This window comes from Rhyacophila brunnea, unplaced genomic scaffold, assembly GCF_057557595.1.
Source record: "Rhyacophila brunnea isolate RB1 unplaced genomic scaffold, BYU_Rbru_1.0 scaffold_9, whole genome shotgun sequence".
NCBI lineage: Eukaryota > Metazoa > Arthropoda > Insecta > Trichoptera > Rhyacophilidae > Rhyacophila > Rhyacophila brunnea.
Genome location: NW_028233361.1, coordinates 9,909,198 through 9,934,973, shown reverse-complemented (window position 1 = coordinate 9,934,973; position 25,776 = coordinate 9,909,198). Strand labels below are relative to the sequence as shown.

General features: G+C 37.4%; 2 protein-coding genes and 1 non-coding gene across 4 annotated transcripts in view; 2 read left to right on the top strand and 1 right to left on the bottom strand.

Moving 5' to 3' along the window:
* Positions 1–3,779, bottom strand: part of SA1 (stromal antigen) — a 29,149-nt gene extending 25,370 nt beyond the window's left edge. For both annotated transcript variants that reach the window (XM_085959768.1, XM_085959769.1), the window contains exons 1-3: positions 3,725–3,779; positions 3,242–3,468; positions 1,014–1,129 (exon numbers count right to left, since the gene is read on the bottom strand). In XM_085959768.1, coding sequence (XP_085815894.1) covers positions 1,014–1,129; positions 3,242–3,414 — 289 coding nt within the window. In that variant the 5' untranslated portion in view covers positions 3,415–3,468; positions 3,725–3,779. The remainder of the gene's footprint in view (positions 1–1,013; positions 1,130–3,241; positions 3,469–3,724) is intronic.
* Positions 3,780–12,515: 8,736 nt separating this feature from the next.
* Positions 12,516–18,851, top strand: Bub3 (mitotic checkpoint protein Bub3). Its single transcript, XM_085959767.1, has 5 exons — positions 12,516–12,582; positions 12,701–12,906; positions 13,873–14,097; positions 16,412–16,682; positions 18,218–18,851. Exons 2-5 carry the CDS (start codon positions 12,703–12,705, stop codon positions 18,508–18,510), a joined length of 993 nt encoding a protein of 330 aa, XP_085815893.1. The 5' UTR covers positions 12,516–12,582; positions 12,701–12,702; the 3' UTR covers positions 18,511–18,851.
* Positions 18,852–25,302: 6,451 nt separating this feature from the next.
* Positions 25,303–25,374, top strand: TRNAG-UCC (transfer RNA glycine (anticodon UCC)). Its single transcript has one exon. It is a non-coding gene; the product is annotated as a tRNA-Gly (tRNA).
* The last annotated feature ends 402 nt before the right edge of the window (positions 25,375–25,776 follow it).

Genomic DNA, 25,776 nt, shown 5'->3' with positions numbered 1-25,776 from the left:
TTATTAAAAATATAGGTTGACCGAAAACTATTTCCTCGTTAGATTGTTGGCAACACTCAACAGTATTCCCGCGCAAATTTACGTCAACACTGAGCTGTCAAACCTAGTGGGCGGTGTTCGGATATCTTCGTACATTCTCGGCAATTTTCGCTTGGATCGGGACGACGGATAATAGAAATTATCCCACTTTACTCACGATCGCCCCCGATCCTTGAAAACCATAAAGAATAGATTTTGACAGTCGTGGCAGACGATCAGGCCAGACGCAATCTGCCAATGTAATTTGAGCTTAAAAACATTCCTTTGTCATGGTTAGGCGTAAAGCTTACCGACGGTCACACAACATTAAAGTGCAGAGCATTCCGTTCTCGAATTCCTCACCACAAGGGACACAAGACAGATTGAAAAAATTGTTGGTCGGTTGTCGAAAATTAACTTTTTCTTATTGATTTGATATCTTCACCATGCGATTCTTTGATTGGTTTATCGGTCTATCAAAGAGGATGAAAAAACCTTGTGCCAAAATGTATGAAATTGAAGCAAAAAAAGGATCACTGGTCCAGATATGAAGTTAGCTACAAGTGACTTCAGACTACAGAGAACTTCACTGCTATGACATTTGTTTGCCAATTTGCAGGGTGTATAAAAAGACAATCCATCACAATGAGAAGACAATCAGGCAGCATTTTATAAAATTTGTGTAAGTAATCACAATGAACATAAAAAAATGTCCCCCGTTGCATATGTAAGAAAATCGGAATGGCAACTGAGCGATCAACTCAATGTTTTTGCTAATTGATTTGCAAATAACACGTTAATTACAAAATTAAAATAAAAGTGCTTGCAAATATTTGTGTAGTTTACCAACTAAGCCACAATTCAAGCGCTTGCAAAATAATTTCAAATGTCAACTCAAAAATAACATATAAGACTCCTTCTATCTTTCTGCAAAAATCTTTCAATGTTCTTTCATTTGATATAGGCGACAATTAAAAGTGAAGGCAGTCACATACCTCTTCCTCTGCTTCGTGTAATCCTTTTAGTCGGCTGTGGAGTGGGCGGGGCATGCGGAGGTGATCCTTCGAACGAGTCCCCATCTTTCCCGGTCTCGTCCATAACACTGTATTCTCTACAATAGGTAAAAAAATCTTATTATAGATCCACCAGTATAAATTGTCTGCTGAGTGAGGGCGCCACATGCTAACATTTGACATATAATTTAATACTTTTAATACTGTGATGGGTTTAGTTCTAAATTCGAACAACTGTCGATTTATAATAGTATATCTATACCAAGGCATGAACAAAACCGCCATGTAAGTGTGACGGAGAATGTCTTCGAAAGCACTCAGAGAGAAGGACTCGAGTTGGTGAGTGCAGCCACTTTATCAATATTGACCTTGTAGGTGATCAGCCAAATACTACAATCACGGTACCATTTATTGTCATTTTTATGTTTGTGCAATGTGACAGGTAGAAGAGGCAACCACTTGAACTAAAAGCGATTTTGAACGCTACGAATAGTATGAATTCTGGATATGGTGACAACTTTTCGTACAAGTTGGGGTAAATGTGCCGCAGATGCCGTCATGAGATTTTATAACTTTCTTTTTAGACCAGACCAAACCAAACCAAACCAAACCTAACCTACCCCAACCTAATATTACCTAATATAATCTTAGTTTGTGATAATGATGCATCAAAATGTATAAAAATTTCAAATTTTAAATTAACAATTATTAGATCGAAAAGCCTTATGCGCCGACAGAAAAAGGTATTTATTATAATTGTCTACATGATATAAACTGTTTTCGTAAAAAAAAAATCATAAAAGCTCATGACGGCATATGCGGCACAATTACCCAAGTCGGCTATGGGGAAGCCAGCGGCAAACACATTTTGAAAATAGCCGATATACCTACTGAATTATTTGTTAGGTTGGGTTAGTTTAGGTTGATGAATTTTGACAAAATCGGCTATGACAATTAGCGCAGTTCCCGCCTGGCCTCCCCATAATCGACATGTACCCAACTTTTTGAACTACACACTTCAGTAACATGTATGAGAACTTTGTAGCAAGTGCTATAGATTCACCAGTATAAGTTATCCGCTAAGTGACGGCGCCACATGTTATCATTTGACATATTATCATTTCATACTTTTTATACTGAGATGAGCTTAGTTCTAAATTCTAACACCTGACGATTTATGTTATATCTATAACAGCTAACTTTTCAATGGACAATGTTGTGTAAGCCAGCTCTCACATCAAAACTCATCTTGCCTAAAACGTGTTGAATATGTCGATGTGACGTCATCGTTATTTAACACAAACAATAAAACATATATTGCCAAATCGAGCTCCGCTTGGCAGATTGGTCGAATGCGACAGTTTCGTTCGAAAAAAAATCTGCTGTTGCAATCGACAAGTTGCATCCTTCTCGGGCTCCGAGTCAAAATCACATACAAACACCTACAAATTGGTCAAAAGGCATTTTTATTTGGTGTGCCGTGGAACAAATCCCATTTACCAGTGTGCCGTGAAGTAAAAAAGTTTGGTAGACACTGATCTATACGTTTCGAAAGCTACGTGCAACTGTCGCTAGGTAGATGTGCGCGGTCATCACAAGCAAGTACTGTGCACAATAAGAAAATGTATGGGAAAATATGTACCTATTACCCTGCAGTTGGCAAGATTGCGTGCATGAACAAGTTTGGAAGGTTCCGAATTAAAGTAAGATTATTTTCGATCTGCGCCTGCGCAGTAGAGCGATAGGGGCGAACATGCCGGTAAAAAAACGAACTACTCATTTTGAGCTTAACCGTACACAGTACGTATTATCGTGCAAATTGCAAGACTGGATGCATGAATCAAAAAAGTTTAGAAGCTTCTGAATTTAAGTGACAATTTGAACTGTGCAATATCTGCGCATGTGCAATAGAACGATAGTAGCGAACCTGTCGGTAAAAAACGAACCACATCGCGCAGAGACTCATTTTAAGGTTTAACTGATTATCACTACCTGTCAAATAGTACTATAAAATGACAACATCGCGCCTCGCTTACTCTTGAAGAATGACATTGGAGAGACAGTCAGCACTTTTAAGCACTATTGCCGACAGTAATTCCATGCACGTGTACAGGCGCTATTATAAGTTTGTAAATATTATGATTGTGAAACGTAAATACATGTTCATATCTTTGTTGTATCGAGTGGAGAAATTGAAGAAAGAAACTCACGTTGAATTAATTGCTTCATTTTGATTGAATGCTGAGTAATTCATTTGAAAAGGCTCTGGTTCGTGCGTCGACTGTCCGCCATGGTCCACGATCGGGGTCATCGGCGTCATAGGATTTTCGTATTCCGGTGGAGGATCGTCCATCCGGATACGCTTTCCTCCGCGCCGCTGCATCTCTCAACGAATATTATTGTCTTCAATGAATAAAACAATGTCACTTTTACATTCCTGAAAGATAAAACGGACGTTTAGAAAATACGTGTATAGGCGTTGACTGATTTCAGACAATATGTGTTTGGCGGGAAAGCTATATACTAGCGTCTTGCTCTGTCTGGCAGATCAATAAAATTAATAACTGCAAAAGAGGACTGTATATTTCATTGAAAACTTTGCGGTTTTTTGCAAGTATCAAAAAGAATATTTATAACATTTGAATAAAACATATTAAAACGAGCACAGTGAAAGGTATGTTAAATAAATTTACTTTTTACGTCAACATAAATTTTCACAGCTACACAGAACACCACTGTCACCACGCCATTTTGAATCATCTATTTTGATTCAGTATTGCCATTTTTTTAAATGTAATTTTAGAACAACTAGGTACAACTCAAAAATAAAAAAAATTCTTCTAGTCGCAAATACCTACCTAAATCTTCTCTTTAAATATAAAAATCTCGTGTCACGGTGTTTGTGGTCGCACTCCTCCGAAACGGCTCGACCTATATTTATGATTTTTTTTAATGTATATTATTTGTTAGGTACAAAGAGATTGGACTCCTCCCTAATCTCTTTGGTTAGGTGTGAGAATAGATCGTAAAGTATATTTCATACCGCTAGGTGATTAGGGTGTCCCTATCCAGAAAAAAATTCTATTTTTTTAACAATTTTTTTTTATTCTCTCTCTTCTTGGTCGTGCACTCATGGCTGAGGATCGTATTTCGAGGACCACATTTAAATTTCGCCATCCTTTGAGCGACCAAGACTTTCCATCCTTCTCGATCTTCCGCTTCTCTCAGGGCAGAATGGATGGTGCCCCCAGTCAGCTCTTTCACTTGGTCGCTCCATCGCGCAGACGCTCTTCCTCTGCTTCGCCTTCCCTGGAGGCTACCCAAAACTACCAGTCTCTCCAGGTTGTCCGGTCCGCGCCTGACAATATGTCCAAAAAACTGCAGAATTCTTCTCAGACATATCGTCGAGAGCCGTTCCTTTATCTTCAGTCTCTGGATGATTGACCGGTTTGTCCTGTGCTCCGTCCTAGAAATGCGAAGCATTCGGCGCCAACACCACATCTCAAATGCATCAATTGCCTTCCGTTCTCTTGCCTTCAGGGTCCACGACTCGACTCCGTATATAAATATCGAGAACACTAATGTTTGCACAAGCATCATTTTTGTGGCAATCGAAATTCCCCGAGCCTTCCATATAGTGGTAAAGCGTATCATCGCATTTTTCGCAATCTGTGTGCGCCTTCTTATTTCTGCTTCGCATCCGCCCTTTCCACTGATGGTCGATCCAAGATATACAAACTCATCGACTGTGACGAGGTTTTGGAGTGTACTTGGTGTTGGTAGAAGGTTGGCCCGATCAACAACCATTAACTTGGTCTTATTCCTATTAATAAGGAGGCCGTATTTGCGACTCTATTCCTCTACCCGGTGTAGCAGCTCTGTGAGTTCTCCTTCATCAGCAGCGATTAGTGTAGTATCATCTGCGAATCTTAAGTTGTTTATTTTCTGGCCACCAATTGTTATTCCGCCTTGCCAATGATCATGGGCTCTTCGCATTATATGCTCTCCATATATATTGAATAACTGGGGAGATAAAACACATCCCTGACGAACTCCTTTATCAATTCGGAAACTCTCAGAAAACGCACTATTTACTCTTACCTTTGTGTGGCTATTGTTATATAAGTTTTTGATGAGACAGGTAAGGTGTGATGGAACTCCCATTTCCAGAAGTACCTTCCACATACAGTTCCATCTTACGCAGTCGAATGCCTTCTGATAGTCAATAAAGCATAACATCATAGGGGTATTAAACTCTCTGCATTTTTCAATTAGTTGTCTGATGTTTTGAATTTGCTCTCGAGTTCCCTTACCCATAACAAAATCTGCTTGTTCCTTGGGTATTTGTCGGTCGATGAAATGCTTCAGACGTCTGCTGATTATAATATGTAATAAGATCTTGCTTTCATGTGGAATAAGTGAGATTGTTCGATAGTTTTCACATTTACGTGAGGAACCTTTTTTCTGCAGGGGGATCAAAATTGACTCTGTCCAGTCTTTGAGCCATACACCACTTTTCCAGATGATGTTGCATTATAATTGATGTATGATTCTTTTTCGGTCATCATTGACCTTTTTAAGGCTTCTGCAGATATGCCATCGCCACCTGGTGACTTGTGGGTTTTTAGTATCTTTATTGCCTCTATCACTTCACTAAAAAGTATTTCAGGTTCTTGCTCATCGATACTTAGGTCAACCACCTCATCATCCTCTTCTGTATCTCTGTATAGGGCTTCACAATATGTTTTCCACCTTGCCGTGACCCTATCCAACTCCATAAGTAGTGTGCCATCCTCTTCCTCGATGGTCCAGTTCATTTTCTTGAAATCTCCTGTGATTTCTTTCACTTTTTGGAAAAGATCGCGAGTTTCTACTCTGACAGCATGGGTTTCGATGTCTTCACACTTATTTCTGTGGAAAAGATTCTTGTCCCGCCGACAGAGTCGCTGAACAACTCTGTTTTGTTCAGAGTACCTTGCATGTTGTATAGTTCAATTAAGTCCCTTATTTCTAAGATCGGCTCTTGTTTGTATGGCCTCCCATTTTTCATCAGATATCCAGATCTTGCGACGTTTTGGGATGTTCCTTACTGTTATTGAGTTTCTGGACTTCCTCCATCGCGCATAAGGTGGCTTCCTTCAACTTATTCCATGTTGTTTCGACATTGTCGCTAGGGTCTACTTATAGTGATGCCATTTTACGATTCACCTCCTCGCTAAATTGCGATGTCGTAGTATCGTTAAATATAAACGGTCGAGTATTCTCACATCGTTTAGTCTTTTTCAGCTTTAGTCTCATATTGGCAACAAGAAGTTGGTGATCGCTACCGCAGTCTGCACCTGGGTAGGTTTGTACATTAAACACTGATGACCGCCATCTTTTATTGATTGTTATGAAATCAATCTGGTTTCTACAGCGATCACCAGGTGAGATCCATGTATATAATCTCCTAGGGTGATGTTGGAACCATGTATTCATGATTGCAAGATCCTGCTCTACGCAGCACTGCAAAAAATCTTCCCCTCTTGCGTTGCGATTACCATGTCCAAATTTACCGATAAACTCTCTGAGATGATTGTCGTTCATGGTATTACCGACTTTGGCGCTCATATCGCTTTGAACAACGGTGATCTCTCTTTTGGGTATTTCTTGGATTGTGCTTCTTAGCTCCTTGAAAAATTCTTCGCTATCCTCGTCTGTCGATGCAGCTGTAGGCGCTTATAGTTGTATAATGCTGAGCAAACATGGCTGGGCATTGAGCTTTATTGTTATTATCCTGTCACTGATCGAATTGTATCCAATGACACTATCTCGGAGAGTTCGTGGTACAATAAAAGCTACTCCGTTTCGACTTTCGTCTTGTCCTGAACAATATACCATGTTGCCAAATTCAGTCTCGAAATGTCCGGATCCTTTCCAATGTGTTTCGCTTAAACCCATTATATTTACGTTGTATCTCTGCATCTCTTTTTCGATGATTGCGAGCTTTCCAGGGTGTTAAATATATAATGTATAGGGTATAAAAAAACCTATAACCCGAAATTTTCACCCCCCTACACCCACCCTCCCATTTTTAATCGCGACCCTCCCATTTTTTAATCGCGATTTTGGTATTTTTATGTAAACAAATTTAACCGTCGTTCGTATTTCAAACAGAACGAAATGATTTATGTTGTTGAATGACAGATGGCGCTACGTCCGAGAAGAATTCACGAGAAGCGTCGCGTCATTTTGACATTTCATTCGGCATATCACAACGCAGTGCGTGCAAAATTTTGTACGATTTATTTTAATTTATCTATTTGTGTGCGTGTATTACAGTGAACAATGCCAGCAAGACGCAAGGGGGCCCAATTGGGCCGTCGAACAAATAAAGCAACAAACATGTGAAATAGTAGAGCAGAAAAAACACGAATAAATCCAACAAGATAACGAAAATTTTCGTGTGAGCATGTCGCAATTGCGTGCATCTCGTGCAACAACGACAATTGGAACGGAGACAAGCGCGCCGGTTCGTAGTTAACACATGCAGAGCAAATGACCGACAACGCCAACAAGTACATCGAGCATTTACATCCGCTTCGTTCCTTCGTCTCGCTTTCGAGTACGAGCCAGATATTGAACATTCCGCTCATCCGAAAGTGCTGGTTGGTGCTATAGACAAAGAATGTCCCCATTGTCATGCGCTCAAATTCAAACATAGTCAGCCGGGATGTGTTGCGCATCAGGAAAAGTGCAACTACCAGAAATTGAGATACTACCAGAACCATTGAACGGCTTGCTTATCGGCACGGTTCCAGATTCAAACCTGTTCCTGAAGTCCATTCGCACATTCAATTCATGCTTCCAAATGACTTCGTTCGGAGCAACAGAAATAGTTCACAAAAGTGTGGCAATGGTCAACAATTCCATTCTACGTTCAAAATCAAAGGCCAAGTATTATATACCGCAATGTAGGCTCATTGCTGCCAATGCCAAACGAACTACATAATTTTTTACAAATCTACTTCATGGGCGGTGAGGACATCAATCGTGTGAATGCACGTTGCGGCTACAATAACCTCAATTCGCCAGGCGCATCGTCGCTGAACTGGACGCCCTATTGAATGAGCACAACGAATTATTGAAATTCTTCAAATCACACATGCACGAATTGCAAAGTGACAATCACGCTATTGTCATCAATCCTGATAAAACACCAGCTGGAGAGCACTTGCGTCGATTCATTGCGCCTGTTATTGACGACGTTGCTGGAATCATGGTTGGCGACCGCAGATCGACGCGAGAAATCGTGATTCGAAGAAGAAACAATAATCTGGAGTTCATCGCTGACACACACCGTTCATACGACGCTTTCCAATATTCGCTAATTTTCTGGAAGGGACAAGACGGATATTTCATAAACATTAAACAACTAGATCCCGCCACAGGTACTTAATTCATTAATTATGAACATCATTACTCATTTTGAATTAATATTTATGAATGAATTAATATTTTTGAATATGTTGTTACAGGAGCCGAAACAAACAAGAAAGTGAGCTCGATGGATTTTTATGCGTATCGTATGATGATTCGACGCGGTCAGGACAACGTCATTCTGCGATGTCGTGTGCTGTGCCAACATTTCATGGTCGACATGTGCGCGAAGGTAGAGAGCGAACGACTGCGATTCTTACGACACAATCAACAGAAGCTGCGTGCGGAAGAATACATTCACTTGCGAGACGCTATCATGAGCGACGCCGAAACCGCCGAAATTGGTAACTCTATCATTCTACCATCATCGTACGTAGGCAGTCCACGTCATAATGCAAGAATATAATATACAGAGTGCTATGACTTTCGTGCGCGAGTACGGACGACCGTGTTTATTTATAACGTTTACATATTGTAATCCAAAGTGGCAGGAGATTACATCTTTGCTATTGCCAGGCCAAAATGCAATACATCGTCATGACATTACAGCACGTGTCTTTAAACAAAAATTGAAGTCTTTAATGAGCTTCAATACAAAATTACACGTATTTGGTCCCGCACGTTGCTGGATGTAGTAGAATAGCGGTAGAATGGCAAAAGCGAGGATTACCTCATGCACACATTTTGATTTGGTTAGTCGACAAAATACGCCCTGAGGAAATTGATAGTGGAATATCCGCGGAAATTCTAGATCCGTCTACTGATCAACTACTCTTCGATATTGTTACCACAAACATGATTCATGGCCCATGCGGTGATCTGAATCGTTTTTCGCCTTGCATGGCAGATGGAAATTGTACAAAGCGTTTTCCTAAACATTTCACTAACGACACAAATGATGACGTATATCCAATATATCGTCGAAGAAATACTGATAATGGTGGACAATCATTTACGCAAACTATTAACAACGCAGACATTGACATTGACAATCGTTGGGTGGTACCATATTCGCCTCTGCTGAGCAAAACATTCAATGCTAATATTATTAATGTTGAGTTCTGCAGTTCGGTGAAGAGCATCAAATACATTTGCAAGTATGTGAATAGAGGTAGCGATATGGCTGTGTTTCAAATTTAAAATACCGATGTGAATGCTCCTCGATTGAATGACAACGACGAAATAATGGGCTACCAAATTGGTTGGTACATCAGCTCCAATGAAGCTGTCTGGTGTATCTTTGGTTTCTCAATTCATGAACGGGACCCAGCAGTTATACATTTAGCCGTCCATCTTGAAAACGGCCAGCGCGGATTTTTCACCAACGAAATTGCAATTGAGCGTGCCATAAATCCACCAAAAACTACACTCACCGAATTTTTCTAATTGTGTAATCGTGCGGATACTTTCGGTGCCTTTGCACGAACACTACTCTATTCCGAAGTAACACGCTATTTCACATGGAATCAAACAAAAAAATGGATGCCCCGAAAGCAAGGCACGCCAATTGTTGCGTGCCCCGGCCTATTCAAATCAAACACTTTGGGTCGAGTATATACAGTCAGTCCAAGGCAGATTGAGTGCTTCTATCTGCGAATGTTGTTGTTGGTTAATGTCACCAGCCGATTGTCATTTCAAGATATAGGTACGCAAACTGAATGGACAACAGTATTCAACATATAAAGATGCATGCCTTGCACTCGGCTTGCTCGAAGACGACAATCACTGGGACGACATGCTTGCTGAAGCAGCATTGGGCTGTACAGCAACACAAATTCGTCTACTATTCGCTATAGTGTTGACTACATGTTTCCCGGGACGAGCAGACACGTTGTGGGATAAGCACAAAGATACAATGACTGACGACATATTGCATCGTATTCGTACACGGTGCAACAATCTAACGATTACATTCAGCGACGCTATGTACAATGAAGCATTGATTGCTATCGAGGATCTTTGCGTTGTCATTGCCAATTTACCACTCAGTCATTTCGGTATGAGTTCGCCAAATCGAAGTACTTCTGATTTAATGGACACCGAAATGAATCGTGAACTGCAGTACGATACTGCAAAATGGCAGCGATTGTTACTCGCAATGTCCCACTACTGACTCATGAACAAAAAAATCATTTACGACCGCATTATGCTGGCAGTTTCGGCGGGACAAGGTGGATTCTTTTTTTTTGATGCACCAGGTGGAACTGGCAAAACATTTCTCATTTCGCTAATTCTCGCCGAAATACGATCAAATAATGGCATCGCATTGGCCGTTGCATCATCTGGCATTGAAGCAACTTTATTGGATGGAGGCAGAACAGCTCATTCAGCATTTAAGCTGCCACTGAATATTCAAAATAACCCAGACGCAGTGTGCAACATAAAAAAAACAATCGTCCATGGCCACAGTGCAAAATTATCATCTGGGATGAATGCCATAGTGCACACAAACATTCTCTTGAGGCGTTGAGCAGAACACTCAAAGATATAAAAAAAAACAACGACAAAATATTCGGCGGCACTCTGTTACTCCTTTCAGGTGATTTCAGACAAACACTTCCCATCATTCCACGTTCAACGTACGCTTGCTTGAAATCATCGCCACTGTGACGTAATGTTGAAAAAGTCCAGCTAAAAATAAACATGCGCGTCCAAATGCTACAAAATCCATCTGCTGACACATTCTCGAACCAATTGTTAGATATCGGCGATGGAAAAGTTGCTGTCTATGAAAATACTGGATGCATAAAATTGCCCACTAATTTCTGCATAATCGTTGATTAGCAAAATGCTCTCATTGACCGCATATTTCCAGATGTACGCACACAATACATAATTCATGCGAGGCTGGCAGAAAGAGCCATTTTGGCAGCAAAAAATGTGGACGTCGACGATTTAAACTTCAAGATACAGCAGTCGTTGCCAGGCGACTTGGTATCATATGAATTGATCGATACAGTTTGCGATGTCAACGAAGCTGTAAATTATCGAACAGGGTTTTTGAACTCACTGGATTTGCCAGGCATCTCAACACACCTTCTACGACTGAAAGTTGGATCTCTGGTTATTTTACTCCGGAATTTGAACCCACCACGGCTGTGCAATGACACGCGATTAGTCATTAAAAAATTGATGAAAAACATTATCGAAGCCACCATTTTGAATGGCAAATTCCGAGCCGAAAATGTTTTGCTGCCACAAAATCCAATGATTCTCACTGCGTGCCAATTGAATTCAAACGCGTTCAATTTCCTATTAGATTGGCATTCACAATGACAATCAATAAGGCTCAAGGCCAAGCGATGTCTGTTTGCGGCTTAGATTTGGATGTTTTTCACATGGACAATAATTACGTGGCATGTTCTCGCGTGGGAAACCATCGAGCTTATTTGTGTTGGCTAAAGATGGACTGACAAAAAATATCGTACACTCAATTATTGCTCTTCAAATTGATTTTCTTTATTTCATTTTTCTACTTTAGGATACAAAATATATTAATTTTGTTCACTTTACATTTAACTTTTAAGAGATCAAACAATGAATATGTACCTACGTTACTTTAATGAAATACTTACATTGAATTGAGAAAATGAATGGTTGGTGTTTTTTTGTTTTTATCGGCGGTCATCGTCTACAGCGCTCCATTCCTCTTTCTGTCATAGATCCCACCCCACACACTTACAATACATTAGTTATTTTTTTATTTATTAACAACCAAAATATTCACTATAAATAATTTATATGGCAGAACAACGTTTGCCGGGTCAGCTAGTATTATTATAATAAAATGAAAGTAATGAAGGGCAACAGTATATGAATAGTCACACTTATTATCCTCAAGCTTGTCAATGGAGCACCTGCATTATACATTTATATCAATATATCAATTAGAATATAATTTATAATCACACAAAAAACCATTTTCATGACAAAATATTTAGTGCCACACACTTCTACGCATGTATTCAGGTTTATATAATTATTTATTGAATAGTGAAGCAGGTATATTAAGCCTATTTGGTCTATGGAATAGTGTGAATGTTTTTAGTTTTTCTCTCACATGGCAATTATTAAATTTTTGCTCAGCGTCTGCCGACAGTTAACCTAAAATATTATTATTTTAGAATAACAAGTAAATATTGTTTTTGAATCGCTCTTTATCATATATTTTAAATAATTAATGCTTTCTTCGCCAGGATCATGTAATTTCTCATTTTTGTTTATGCAATGTTATTGAATATTTCTTTCAGAAATGACGATTTCAGAATCTCGTACCGAGTTTAAATTAAAAAATCCGCCGGAGGATACGATTTCATCTGTTAAATTTGCCCCAAAATCCAATCAGTTTTTATTGGTATCATCTTGGGACTGCACTGTAAGGCTTTACGATATATCCACGAATGTGGAACGACATAAATATACTCACGAACTGCCAGTTCTGGATGTCTGCTTCAAGGTAAATTTAATTGTTAATAACAAATCTTTGCTTTGTGAATAAAGCATTTCTTTTCAAAATATTTCCAAGTTGGCTTTGAACTTCGTAATCAGTGAAAATATCTTTAAAGAAAACCTTTCATTGAAGTTAACCTTGTATATGAAAAATCAAAGAAAATAGTTGAGTACAGTGTTCTCTCAGTAATCCGCCACCCCAAAAACCAGACAAGTGTCCAACTAGTGAAAGCGGCGGATTATAGTGCATACATACAAAATATGGTAAAAATTAAAACAGGTAATCGTAAAAATAGTTTTTATTGAGAAATTTGTACTAGCATATATTACTAGCATATAACTAACTTTACTATATTCAAAATAAAATATTTATTAAATTACATATATAATGTATATATTTATAAACTAAGTTTATTAACTACATAACAAACAGTAAATCACTTGACACAACCAGTTGTTCAGTGAGACAGATATTCTTTAATGGTCTAAGATTCCTTGCTTTCCCTATGACCAAAAGCTTCAGCTTGTGTGTCCCGGTCGCATTGGAGGACGGCATAATTATTGCGATGCGATCCTTGGGCACTTTCTTCGCGATACGTTTTACGAGGGAGAAGTTTCCAAAATAAAACCGTCCCATCTGCGGTGTTATTACGCGGTGGACTACTGAATTTGATACACGAATAAATTATAGAGCTTGTTTTTGTGCTTTCAACTAGTGAAAATAACAGCGGATTATAGTAGTTGTCGGATAATCGAGCGGCGGATTACTGAGAATGTACTGTACTGTGTTCTTTAATGTTGATGAGCAGAGATTAGTGCATTGCGCTTATAATAGTATCGGGGGACAATTTGAATCCTGCTTGCAGCAATTGAATTCACATGTTATTATTTTTAATATTTAGATCAAGGGTACCCAGAAGAACCTTTTGCAGTGCGTTTACTTAAGTATTGCAAATATAAATTGTATTTTCAGGATGCGGTTCATTCGTATAGTGGTGGTCTGGATAATACCCTGAAGATGTACGATTTCAATAGCAATATGGAGACCATAATGGGTGAGCATAAAGATGCCATTAGATGTGTGGAATTTGCTAACGAGATTAACGGCGTACTAACCGGTAGCTGGGATGGATCCGTCAAACTGTGGGACAGTAGAGCTCCGCAGTGCGTCGGCACATACAACCAGGGAAACGAACGCGTAAGATTTAATAATTACAATATAACTTAATGATTATTCTCATTATAGTTTTTTTTTATAACTAAAATGACATGCAAATGATCTTAATAAAACTGTAATACACTAATGGGGCGTTTTACGTGGGTGAAGTCGCGCGAAGCGTTGAGCGGCACGCGCAACTCAGACGTATAACCGTGTGTGAAAATGTTTGTAAACAGTCTTTTTTTGGTTATACGTTTGAGTTGCGCGCGCCGCTCATCGTTTCGCCAACGTCGCTCACGTAACACGAGCCGTTATAATACCCCACTATAGAGCTGCGCATCTTGAGCTGGTTGTATATATAGTACCTATAGGTCAAATTCATATCTGAATAAAACACTTAAAAATTAGTAATAACAACCACCGGAACACAAGGGAAAGACAGAAGAAAATAGGTAGGTAATTAAATTAGAAATACAATCATATTTATATTGATTTAGAATTCTAAATGATTCAAAATTAGGTTAGCAAGTAGGTGCACGAATGATGTGTAATTTTTTGGCCTCAATGCTATACGGTCATCTGTTTCCAGTATGACAGCTCACTATGACACATTTTTGTGGTGGAAATATGAAATTTGAATTTTTTTTCTTAATGCCATGCAAAATGAGTGGATTTGAAATGATTCGTTAGAAGGCATAAATATATATATATATATAATGTTGTATATGTGATGTTGGACCTGGTTCAGCCACATGCTGTGACAGCCGAAAGAGTCTGAGATTCTGGTGTCCTGGGAGGGTACTAGTAAATATCATCCACAGGGCATATACGACGAAGCTACAAGCTCCTAGCATGACTTATGAAGACGCAATAAGTCCCCGGCTAGGATGGACGCGTTCGGCGGAGCTTTGAGCGGCGTGCGCAACTCAAACGTATAAACGTATAACCAAAAAAAGACATTGTCTATGAATATTTTCACACACGGTTATACGTTTGAGTTGCGCACGTCGCTCAACACTCTGCCGGACGCGTCCACCCTGGCCGTACACTAAGACTTGCAAATGATAGGGATTTTCGGCTGTGTCGAATAGTGTCTATAACAGGGTCTATAACATACGGAAAAAATTAAAAAATAGTTATAAGAATTATATTTAAAAAGTTCTAAAAATATAATTGAGTTTTCGAGTATTACTTAGTTTGGTTCTTTACTCCAAAATATGCGCTAGAATTGCTCTGGTCAGACGAGACATTCTCACGCTAGAGTGGTCTCAAGTATTGTAAAGTGATTTAAATCAATCAAAATCAGAGGTTATAGGCGCGGCTTTTCCCGCCGCCTGTTGAGGTCAATGCGATAATACTATGTGTGACACATAAAATCCAAGGACTGATCTATGCAATTAAAATTAAACGCAATGCTTATTCTTGAAGAGTATCCGCCTACTATTTTTTATATAATGCGGGTCTGTCATTTATGCTTGAATTTAGTTTTCGCATCTATTGGTAAATATTATTAGAAACCGAACTATGTCGTCGTTATTTTTCAATATTATATAATATAGGTGCTTATATTTATTTGTAAAACTTTTTTCTAAAAAAATGTTTAAAATTATTAGGTATATCTATTTTTTTTCTCTTCAAACATTTGCGTGCCATGTAAGATCATCTCGCGTGCCACTAGTGGCATGCGTGCCATAGGTTCGCCATCACTGGTCTATAATATGCTGCACACAAAGAACTAATATAGACTAAAAAGAATTATTAGGAATGTCCTGTAAATCCCCAAAATTAATTAATCATGGATAATTTGAAATTTGTTGTAAATTGAATTTGAATTCGGAACTAAAGCTTTAATTACATTGAGCTACTTTACGAGCTGTTTGTTGGCGAATTTAATAGCGGGCGATTCAGCTACTGCGATTATGATGATGACACACAAAACTTTCCATTCGCTGAAAAGCCACAAGCCAGCGACTATTTTGACAGAACGTAGTTCGTTTTTTTACCGGGAGGTTGCTATTGCGCTCTACAGCACAGACGCAGTAGGCCCACACGCCGGCGTGTAGCGTGTATAGTTGACAGGCTTTCAACTTTTCTCGGCAGAGTGTTTACAATCTGCTTGTTAGCTTGTTTGATGATTACACTGGGCGACTTTACAGCCAAATTGTAAATTCGCCAACAAACAGCTCGTAAAGTAGCTCAATGTAATTGACGCTTAAAAGACAGTCTACAAGGACAGAGCGAATTGGAGATGTTTATTTGAAAAGACCTGGGCCCGCCCTGCATGTCTATAATTGTGGTTATTTTTACAGGCTTACATTATTGTTTGTGTGTTAATATTTTGGCTTCCTTGAAGGTATACACTATGAGCATCATCGGGGAGAAGTTTGTAGTAGGGACTTCTGGCCGGAAGATATTCGTTTGGGACGTTCGGAATATGGCACAAGTGAACCAAAGACGGGAGTCATCTCTTAAGTACCAGACCCGATGTATCCGAGTGTTCCCCAACAAGCAAGGATACGTGCTGAGCTCAATAGAAGGCCGAGTTGCGGTGGAGTATTTAGATAGCAATCCGGAAGTGCAGAAGAAGAAGTATGCCTTTAAATGTCACAGGATTAAAGAAGCAGGTATGGATATCGTCATTTTTGGTCTTCGGTTATTTATGTGTAATGAGTAGTTCTGAAGATACTCGTCCATTAGGATTACACCAGTGGCGTGCGGTGACTTTTAGTTGTTAAAAATCATAAAATATATTTTATTATTTTACTACATAGTAGGTATCAATTGCAACTGATTCAATCGTGGCAGGCAGCGGATGATGAAATATGGTGTTTATTATTGACGTATGGTAGCTCAGAAATATTCAAAAAATATTTACGAAATATACCATAAATAAATTATGAAATATTTCTGGGGATGTTTCGCATATACAGCATGTATGGACCGCACGTCTCTGGTGTACACCTATAATAGTGAAACGATTTAATCTTGAACATGTGCAGATGCGATTTCTTCTATAGATATACCATCATAAATCGTCAGGTGTTTGAATTTAGAACTAAGCTCATCTCAGTACAAAAAGTATGAAATGATATGTCAAATGTTAGCATGTGGCGCCCTCACTCAGCTGACAACTAAGTTGTCTTATACTGTCTTATACTAAGTCTTATACTGGTGAATCTATAGTGCATACGAAATACACATTGCAAATTTGATTATTGTTGCGGTGTCAATTCCCGACTTCACCTGAATCCGTCAAGCCTATTACATCACTTTCTCTTGCTGGGCGCCTCTCCGACTATGACTTAATTTCTGTCAAAACTATCAACTTCACGCTCATCTGATATGTTGTGAATAAGACCAAGTTAATGGTTATCGATCGGGTTAACCTTCTACCTGCTGCAAGTATTCTTCGAAATCTTGAAACAGTGAACTAGTATGTATATTTGGGATCGACCATTTGTCGAAAAGACGGATGTGAAGCAGAAATAAGAAGGCGCACACAGATTGCGAAAAATCCGATAACACATCTTACCACTATATGGAACGATCGAGGATTTTCTATTGGCACGAAAATGATGCTTGTGCAAAAATTAGTGTGCATAATATTTTTGTACGGTGTCGTATCATGAACCCTGAGGGTAAGGGAGCGGAAGGCACAACATATGAATATGTGTATTAATTAAGGCGCTAAGTACCAAAAAGTAGTATTGCTTGTGGTTACAAAATACTGAGTCATTACAGTAAAATTGCATGAAGCAGACATTTTTAAAAATATGTTTCACAGTGAAGAAATCTCGACAGCTTCCATTGTTTTAGGAATTAAGAACTCTTGAGTGTCAACACACCGTCGTCAGCCATTTTGTATTGAATGCCGTTGACCACTGCAGTGCTACTTACACCATTATAAATAAAACATGCCAACGGACTTACAACATCGCCAGATTTAAATATTTTGCTGTATTTTTTTGACTTGCTTGAGGCACTTAGACCATAGTTGACGTTATTGGTGTTGGTACGTAGAACATTTTTTGATAAAAATATCAGTTTTAAATTTTTTGGTACTTGGCCGCCTTATTCATATAAACGTATTTATATAAAGATTGTCTTACGTTTGAGTTTATGTAATCTTATGATTCATTGTACTTTTCTGTATTTACAGGCATCGAGAAGATTTACCCAGTCAACGCGATAAGTTTCCACTCAGCCTACAACACATTCGCTACGGGAGGTTCAGACGGCTATGTCAATATTTGGGACGGATTCAACAAAAAGCGCCTTTGCCAATTCCACCGTTACAACACGTCTATAACTTCGCTGAGCTTCTGTCACGACGGTTCGGCGCTGGCGATTGCCTGTTCAAATTTGGGAGACTCCGAAGATTCTGAAGATGCTAAACCAGAGGACACTATTTATGTACGATATGTCACCGATCAAGAGACAAAACCTAAATGAATAAGTAATGATAATAGTGCATAATAAACATTACCACATTTTCATGATTTCCGTGTATATTTTTTGTTGATATGTGGATTTATTATTAGTTTTTCCATCTAAAGAGCAAAGAGCAAAGAATTTACCAGTCATGTGTATTTTTTTTTGTAAATGTTACATTCATAATATTTTCTTTGATAACTTATTTCATTGCAAGTGTACTTTTCATTATGTATGTACTGAAATTTTTAAATATGTTCGATTCCTAGTTATAATCAACATGTGTTCAAATTGTAGAAGGAAAAACAATTTTTGAATGTCTTTTACGAAGTAAAATATTAATAAGTATCATATTTTATTTAAAACAACCGTTTTTTTATTCTTTGTGTTTATAGACTATAATTTATAGAATGTCATGAATCGGCCATTTTGAGTGAATATGTGTAGACTGCGAAAATTATAACTAGAAGTGTCATGGCCGCCGTTGTGGCGCTGCGATATATTATGAAAGGATCGCCAGTATTAGTAAAGACTTTTTTTCCCTACTTTGATTCAGAATGTGAATATTGAATACAATATCAGATGACACTATTTTTCCAATCTGTAGGGATATTTTTAGTTATAATTATGGTAACACTGAAATGTCAAAGAATATCTACCTGTCATTGCAGCGATTCTATCATCAACCTTATTTATGGGCCCAGTGAGCTCACTTTTTTTTTTCTTCGCAGTAGGCTATAACATGACTTATAATCCTCCTGCTATCACTCTTCAACACGAACTTGCAGCACACACAAATAACGAACGTCAAATGATTGCACGGCGAGGGGAACGAAGAGGAAAGGGTTAGGGAGGAGTGTAGTTCTCGAAACGGCCATGCTTCACGATATAGTTGCTGCAGTCTAGACCAGTATTTGTTTAAATGTGGGACCAAATATGGAAAGAGTCCATTTTATTTAATACTTATCGTATTCGAGAGAGAGAGATGAGGTAATACCATTTTCAAATTTGTTTTGTTGGAGTCTTCGGACTGCAATATAATATTTCAGTCAGTTGCACGATATTAAATGGACTTGTCTAAATATAAATAATTTGATCAATTTTTTTTAGCAAATAAAATTTAGCTTTAATTTTTTCAATCACAACAAAAGTGAAATTTGGTGCTGCCACCAGACGTTTCCATAGAACTGTCAATGTCAATTGTGCGGCCACAGTTAAATTTCATGTGAGAACCACTGGTCTAGACCGATGTGCGCGCTCGACAGATAGCCTGATAATCCGACATCTGTCATTTTTTAATCAGAAATTAAATAAACAATTTTAATTTTGCTTACCTCTTGACTCTATATTTTGACTATCGATTATATTATACACTAAGTAAGCATGTTCAACCAGAAGCGCGCTTCCGATTTGTGGGAAAATTTAAAAGAGGGCCTCCGAAGAGTTAAAACCTGCCACTCTGTTACAGTAAAACCTCATTAATAAGAACACGGATAATTCGAAATTCGCCGTAATTTGAAATTTTCACGAAAAAAAAGTCCCTTTAACATTATTTTCATATAAAACCATACCTTTAATTCAAATTTTGTAATTCGAAATTATTTCAGAGTCCTGGCATATAAAAATATTCAATAAATCGTAATAAAGTACATTATTTCATGAGCCAGTCATTGAAAATTGTGACAGACTTTTCTTAACACATCATAAATTACTTTAAGAAGGTAATAAAAATAATCCTGACATTTTATGACCCATTAAAACATACAGAACCGGAAATTTGGTAGGCACAGCTCTGGATCGTAAATGATATTAATGAAAATAAAAAAATTCAAAATTTTTATATTTTTCCCCCATACATTTCATAATTCGAATTTTTTTTCGATTTTCCGTCCCGTGGAATTCGTATTAACGAGGTTTTACTGTATTAAATTATATTGAAATTTGAAAAAAAGATGCATTTTTCTCACAAACTGAGTAGAAAATAGGTATTGCCCAAAGCATGCATAAAAGTAGGGGTTCTAATAGGTCTTGATTAGAAGTAAAAATAGGCTAATTAAGTAGGTACATAGATACAAGCAGTAAACAACAAAAAAATGTGCCTCATATGTATGTTTGTATCTTTGATATTGATTTCTTTTCAATGTACGCATGTACATATAAATATTAAGCAATTAACAGAGATCAGCTATTAAATTGGTAAGTATTCTGTTGTAGGTCATCTCCCATCAAGTGCGAGAGCGAGAACATGCATTCTCCTTCTCGCTCAGTAAGCCGGTTGACGGCATCGTCTCTTTGGGTCTTTGGGAGTGATCAACTCGGAATGATTGTCGAAAAACGGCGAGACTTATTTAAATAATACTGGTTACTACATTTTTATACAATTTTATCTGATTTTTGCGAAGGGCGAGATTGATGCTGTTTACAGTTTCAATGGCTAGAAGATTCTACTGCCAAAGATCTTTCGCGTTTCCGACATCGCTGCCGGGGAGGTATCGTTACCCCTTCCCCTTTGTGCAAGCTCACACACAAAAACAACGTTGCCGGCAATTTTTTTCAATGGACAAAATATAGAAATTTTTTAAAATAGATTTAGATACAATAAATTGAAGATTATAGTGTCAAAAATTGGTCTGTCTCATAATCGACCCTTATTCAATTCATATCACTATGAATCTGCTCGAAAATGATTCCGGCCTCTCTAGACCTCCAGAGGAGACATCCCGCGATTGGTGACAATTTGGGGATGTGACATGTATGTACCCATTTATGGATTATGATTTGGAGGAACAAAGGAGACTCATTTAATTAAACCATGTTTGCATAATTTATTCAAAATAAAAATTGCATGAACACATGGATTTATTAATTGGAAAATTAAAATTAGTTTGTTTTTTTTCTTAGGGGGTCTCAAAATCAGTCAGTGTGTCGGGCCTCTACATCACTAAATGCGCCACTGTGTTCAACACGTTGATCACTGAATGGATTTTGGTTGATTGCACGATAGTTCCATAGGAGTCGAGTCGTGGAAAATGCCTGTACATTCAGTTGTAATATAATATGATTTCATTGATATTTTGAAGGGGAGGATTTTACTCACCTAACCAGCTTAAGTGAAAGTTACCTAACAACATACAGTATAACCCCTATTTTACGTTTTTTAAGGGACTGGAAAAAAAAAACCTAATTGGAGGGAAAATGTAAAAGGGGGGTATTGAAATAAAGAACATAAAATTTTATGTTTCTAAAAAAATAACGTTTTATTAAAAAACAACATTCAATTAAAATTTTTATTGAAAAAATCATGTACATATGTATACTAGTTTGTTGCATTTTTGTTTTTTTTGTTATGTAATTCTCTTTCTACTATATAAACATTTAAAAGTGTCATCTTGGATATCAGCAAAGTTTGTAAAGTAGGTTTTTAAACCCTCGGTGAACCTCATTGCTTCTTCTTTTGTTGGAATATCAACCTCGTCTTCATCAGACAGTTCTTCAGAAGCGCGCGTAACTCGCATATTTTTAATATTTCCGACGTAAATCGCGGGAAATAAAAACGTAAATGTGGGTATTAAATGTACTGAAATACATCGGGACCGAAAAAATTACACGCAATTGCCGGGAAAACGTGAATACCGGGCACGTAAAAACGAGGTTATACTGTATATTATCTACATATATATGTCTAATAATATATGATCCATTTTGTCTTCAATTTTTTCCAAACATACGACATTTATGCACTGATCCATTGAAATTTTATCCTAAAGCAGATTCAAATTATATAGTATACATTCATTGTCATGGATTGGTAAGTTAAAGGTAAGGGTAAAACAATATCTTCATTCCGAGGCAGAAACCTGCATAGTTTGGAGATGACCGCATATAAGTTTTACAAGCAATTCAGATTTAAAATTTATTTCTTTACAAAATACAAGTTCAAATGAAATCAAATCAAATTTATTTATTTTACATATATAACAAATTATAAATTCAAAGCGTTCACGACATGACATAAAATAAGTGTTAATAATTTTTAAAAATAAAAATACAGAGAATAAGTAATAAAATAAGAAAAGAAATAAAATAAGTAACAAAATAAAAGTAGATGGAAGCACACAGAGTGAACTTTGATAGACCCTATCTTAAAAACTCATAAAACAACGTCCACCTAAATTCACCTCACGTAAGTGGAATATATCAATATCCGAAGCGATTTCATTAAACATGGTTACTGCCCTCCCAATTGGCATTACTAAGGTAATTATCAGAGACACACAAGCCAACACCACCAAGAATGGCAGAGTTCACATTTACGCCGCGTATAAGTCTGAAAAAATATGTTGCTAAATAAAGATCCCTTCTAAATTTTAAGCTACAGTATGTAAGCATCCCTAAGAGAAAATCAGTCGGATAGAGCCACGGATAATATCCATACAGCCGAAAGTAAAGGAGTCTTAAAAATTTCTTTTGGACTCTCCACCAAAAGGCCGTACTTCAACTGATGCGGGGCCCAAACAATAGACCCACTCTCAAGTCTGCTTCTAACTAAGGAGTTGTAGAGAATATTTAGTACCGTAACATCCGAAAAGACCCGGGAAGTATGCAAGACAAAGCCCAACATCTTTAGCACCTTTTTACAAATGGTATCTATATGACCACTGAACGTCAGTTTACCGTCAAACGTAATTCCAAGATCTCTTACAGATGATATTCGTGTTCCTGTTCGTGAAATCAGTATAATTATCGCTCCGCCTCGTAGAAAAAATAATTTGACCGTCTTGAGCTAAATAGGGCATGTAATAGAAAATTTAACACATTCATTTTTATGAAATACACGTATAATTTCGCACCGTGAGTGTAAAACCAAGACATGACATATTTTGGAGATATTAGGGTTTGAAGTCTTCGTTTTGTTAGAATAAATAGAGTTTCTAAAAAAAATCATAATATGTGTTTGGTTTATATCTACATTATATTGCATGTTCTTTCAGTTACTTCACTTTTACATTATCAAGTTTGCAGTCTCTAAATTGAAAAATTTGCAGATGCCTTGGTTTTACATTCACGGTGCGATTTGATAACTATTTAAATATCTTCATAAATCTGTCGTGCGCTCCGGTACATAAACTATTCCAATTCGAGCGCTGAAAGAAAGAGGTAGGTAGGTATATATCTTTTACTTTATGAAGGCGTACCCCCACTCTGGCAGCAGGATGCACTACATGTAATATTTTTTCCACAAAATTTATGATCCATTATGCAAAATAGAAAAATCAGAGGGAATATTAGTGGGGACGTGCCTTTGTGAGATAAAGGAATTATGATGTTATTGCCATTAGACAATGAATAGAAGAAAATTAAAAAAAACAGCACAATCATAAAATATCTTAAGATGGTACTTCGGTGAAATGGCAAATAATTTTCAACTATAGGTGCGACGAAATTTTGGACTTGCTGGCAATCGGAGAGCGAACGTCGAGCTTTGAACACGTCAATTTGTTTCGTGATGGCGACGAGGGTATTAATTCTTAAATCGTGTAAAGATGACTAAAAAACGTTCCCCATTTACTTGAAAAAGAAAACAAGTCAATGAATATATTATTATTGTTACTAATAGAGTAAATGTATCCATAAAGCACATTTCTTAGATATTGCAGTTATGAAAAGATGATGAAAAAAACTGTATAAAAAATGGGGCGGCATTTTGTCTAGGGATGTCACTGCAAAAAATATACAGACTCCAAGCAAAGAAGACTCAAACAGAATGTGTTTGTTTAGTACCTATGTACCTAGAGTTTATTCAATATAGTAAAACTACTAAGTAACAGACTCGAGCGAGGGAGTGTCAACAGAAAGTTAGTAAAATAGGTTTTTGAATGCGTGTGTAAAAAAATAAAGAATTTATTCAGAAAGAAACCTTTTTTATACATTCTATAGCAGTGGCTACCAAAATTTACATTACTACCCCCCATATCATTAATACCTAAATAAATTTTGTGGTGACAGGACGAATATTATCTTTAAAATCGCCTTAGTGGCTTAAAGTGGTGCGATAGTAAAAACATGAGTTTCTATTGTTTTATTGATTTAGGTGAAGTTAGGGACACTTGGTGAAGTTAGGGGGTTTTACGGTAAACTCTTGGTTTCGCCCCTTCCCTATTTCAAAAGTATATATAAAAATATTTTTTACAGGAAGCCGACAGTTTGGAAAACACTGTTCGGCTGCATGACATGACTGAACGGTGATTTTGATTTCAAAGTTCGCGGATAGATGGCATTAATGATCAGCCTTAATGTGATCAGCCATTGCCGACTCAAGTATCTAAAGATGGCCCCGATGGCGTGGATCAGCATAAAATTTTTATAGGTTTGCAAAAAGATTGGGTTCTGTCAAAACTCAAAAGTATTGTAGGTAGGTAGATGATAGAATAATATTTCCTTGTTCCCTCTAAAAATAATATTAATTGATTAGGTACCTATATCATCTAGAAATTGTTATTGTGTTATTGTTATCCAATGAAGAATAGGTACCTAGGACCTACCTACCTACAATCAATAGAATTATAGGTATCCCTATTCGCAAAATATAAGTCTATTCCACATTGGTCTATTCAGAGTACCTACCTACCTAAGGTGACACTTTCTTTGAACATATATTTTGAAGAATTTACTTGTTGAGGTTAGAAACTGAAAATAAAGCAAAACTGGAACTCAAAAGCTGAATTTAAATACAATATAAAACCGAAAATAAAATTAGAAAAATATTTTTAGGTAACGAATGTTAAATACAAAAAATTTGTCGGTGCCGCCACAGCGATGGTGGTGTAATGGTCAGCATAGTTGCCTTCCAAGCAGTTGATCCGGGTTCGATTCCCGGCCATCGCACTCCCCTTTTTGTTTTTCTTCATAATTTCCATAATGTTATCAATTTTATTACAGGTTACATACCTACGATTCATTTTTTTCTACATAATAATATATCACAATACACCTATTATATTATTACCTATGCCTCGGTAGTGCTCCAAAATAATTAATAATTGTGTTTGGTAGCTAGTTCTGTTATATTTTTTCGCGTGGGGCTTTTATTCTGCCTGGGTACCTACCTACTTATTTTATATTCCTTACCCACAAGCTAAAATATTAATATACCTACAAAATCAATAAACGCGAGATTCTCTGTTCATTTCATCACCTGGAAATTTTATCTTAGAAAACCAAAAAAAAATACATTGCTCTTGGGTTATTCGCGTTTTAATTAGGTCCTATGGGGCATGCCAAGGGGCC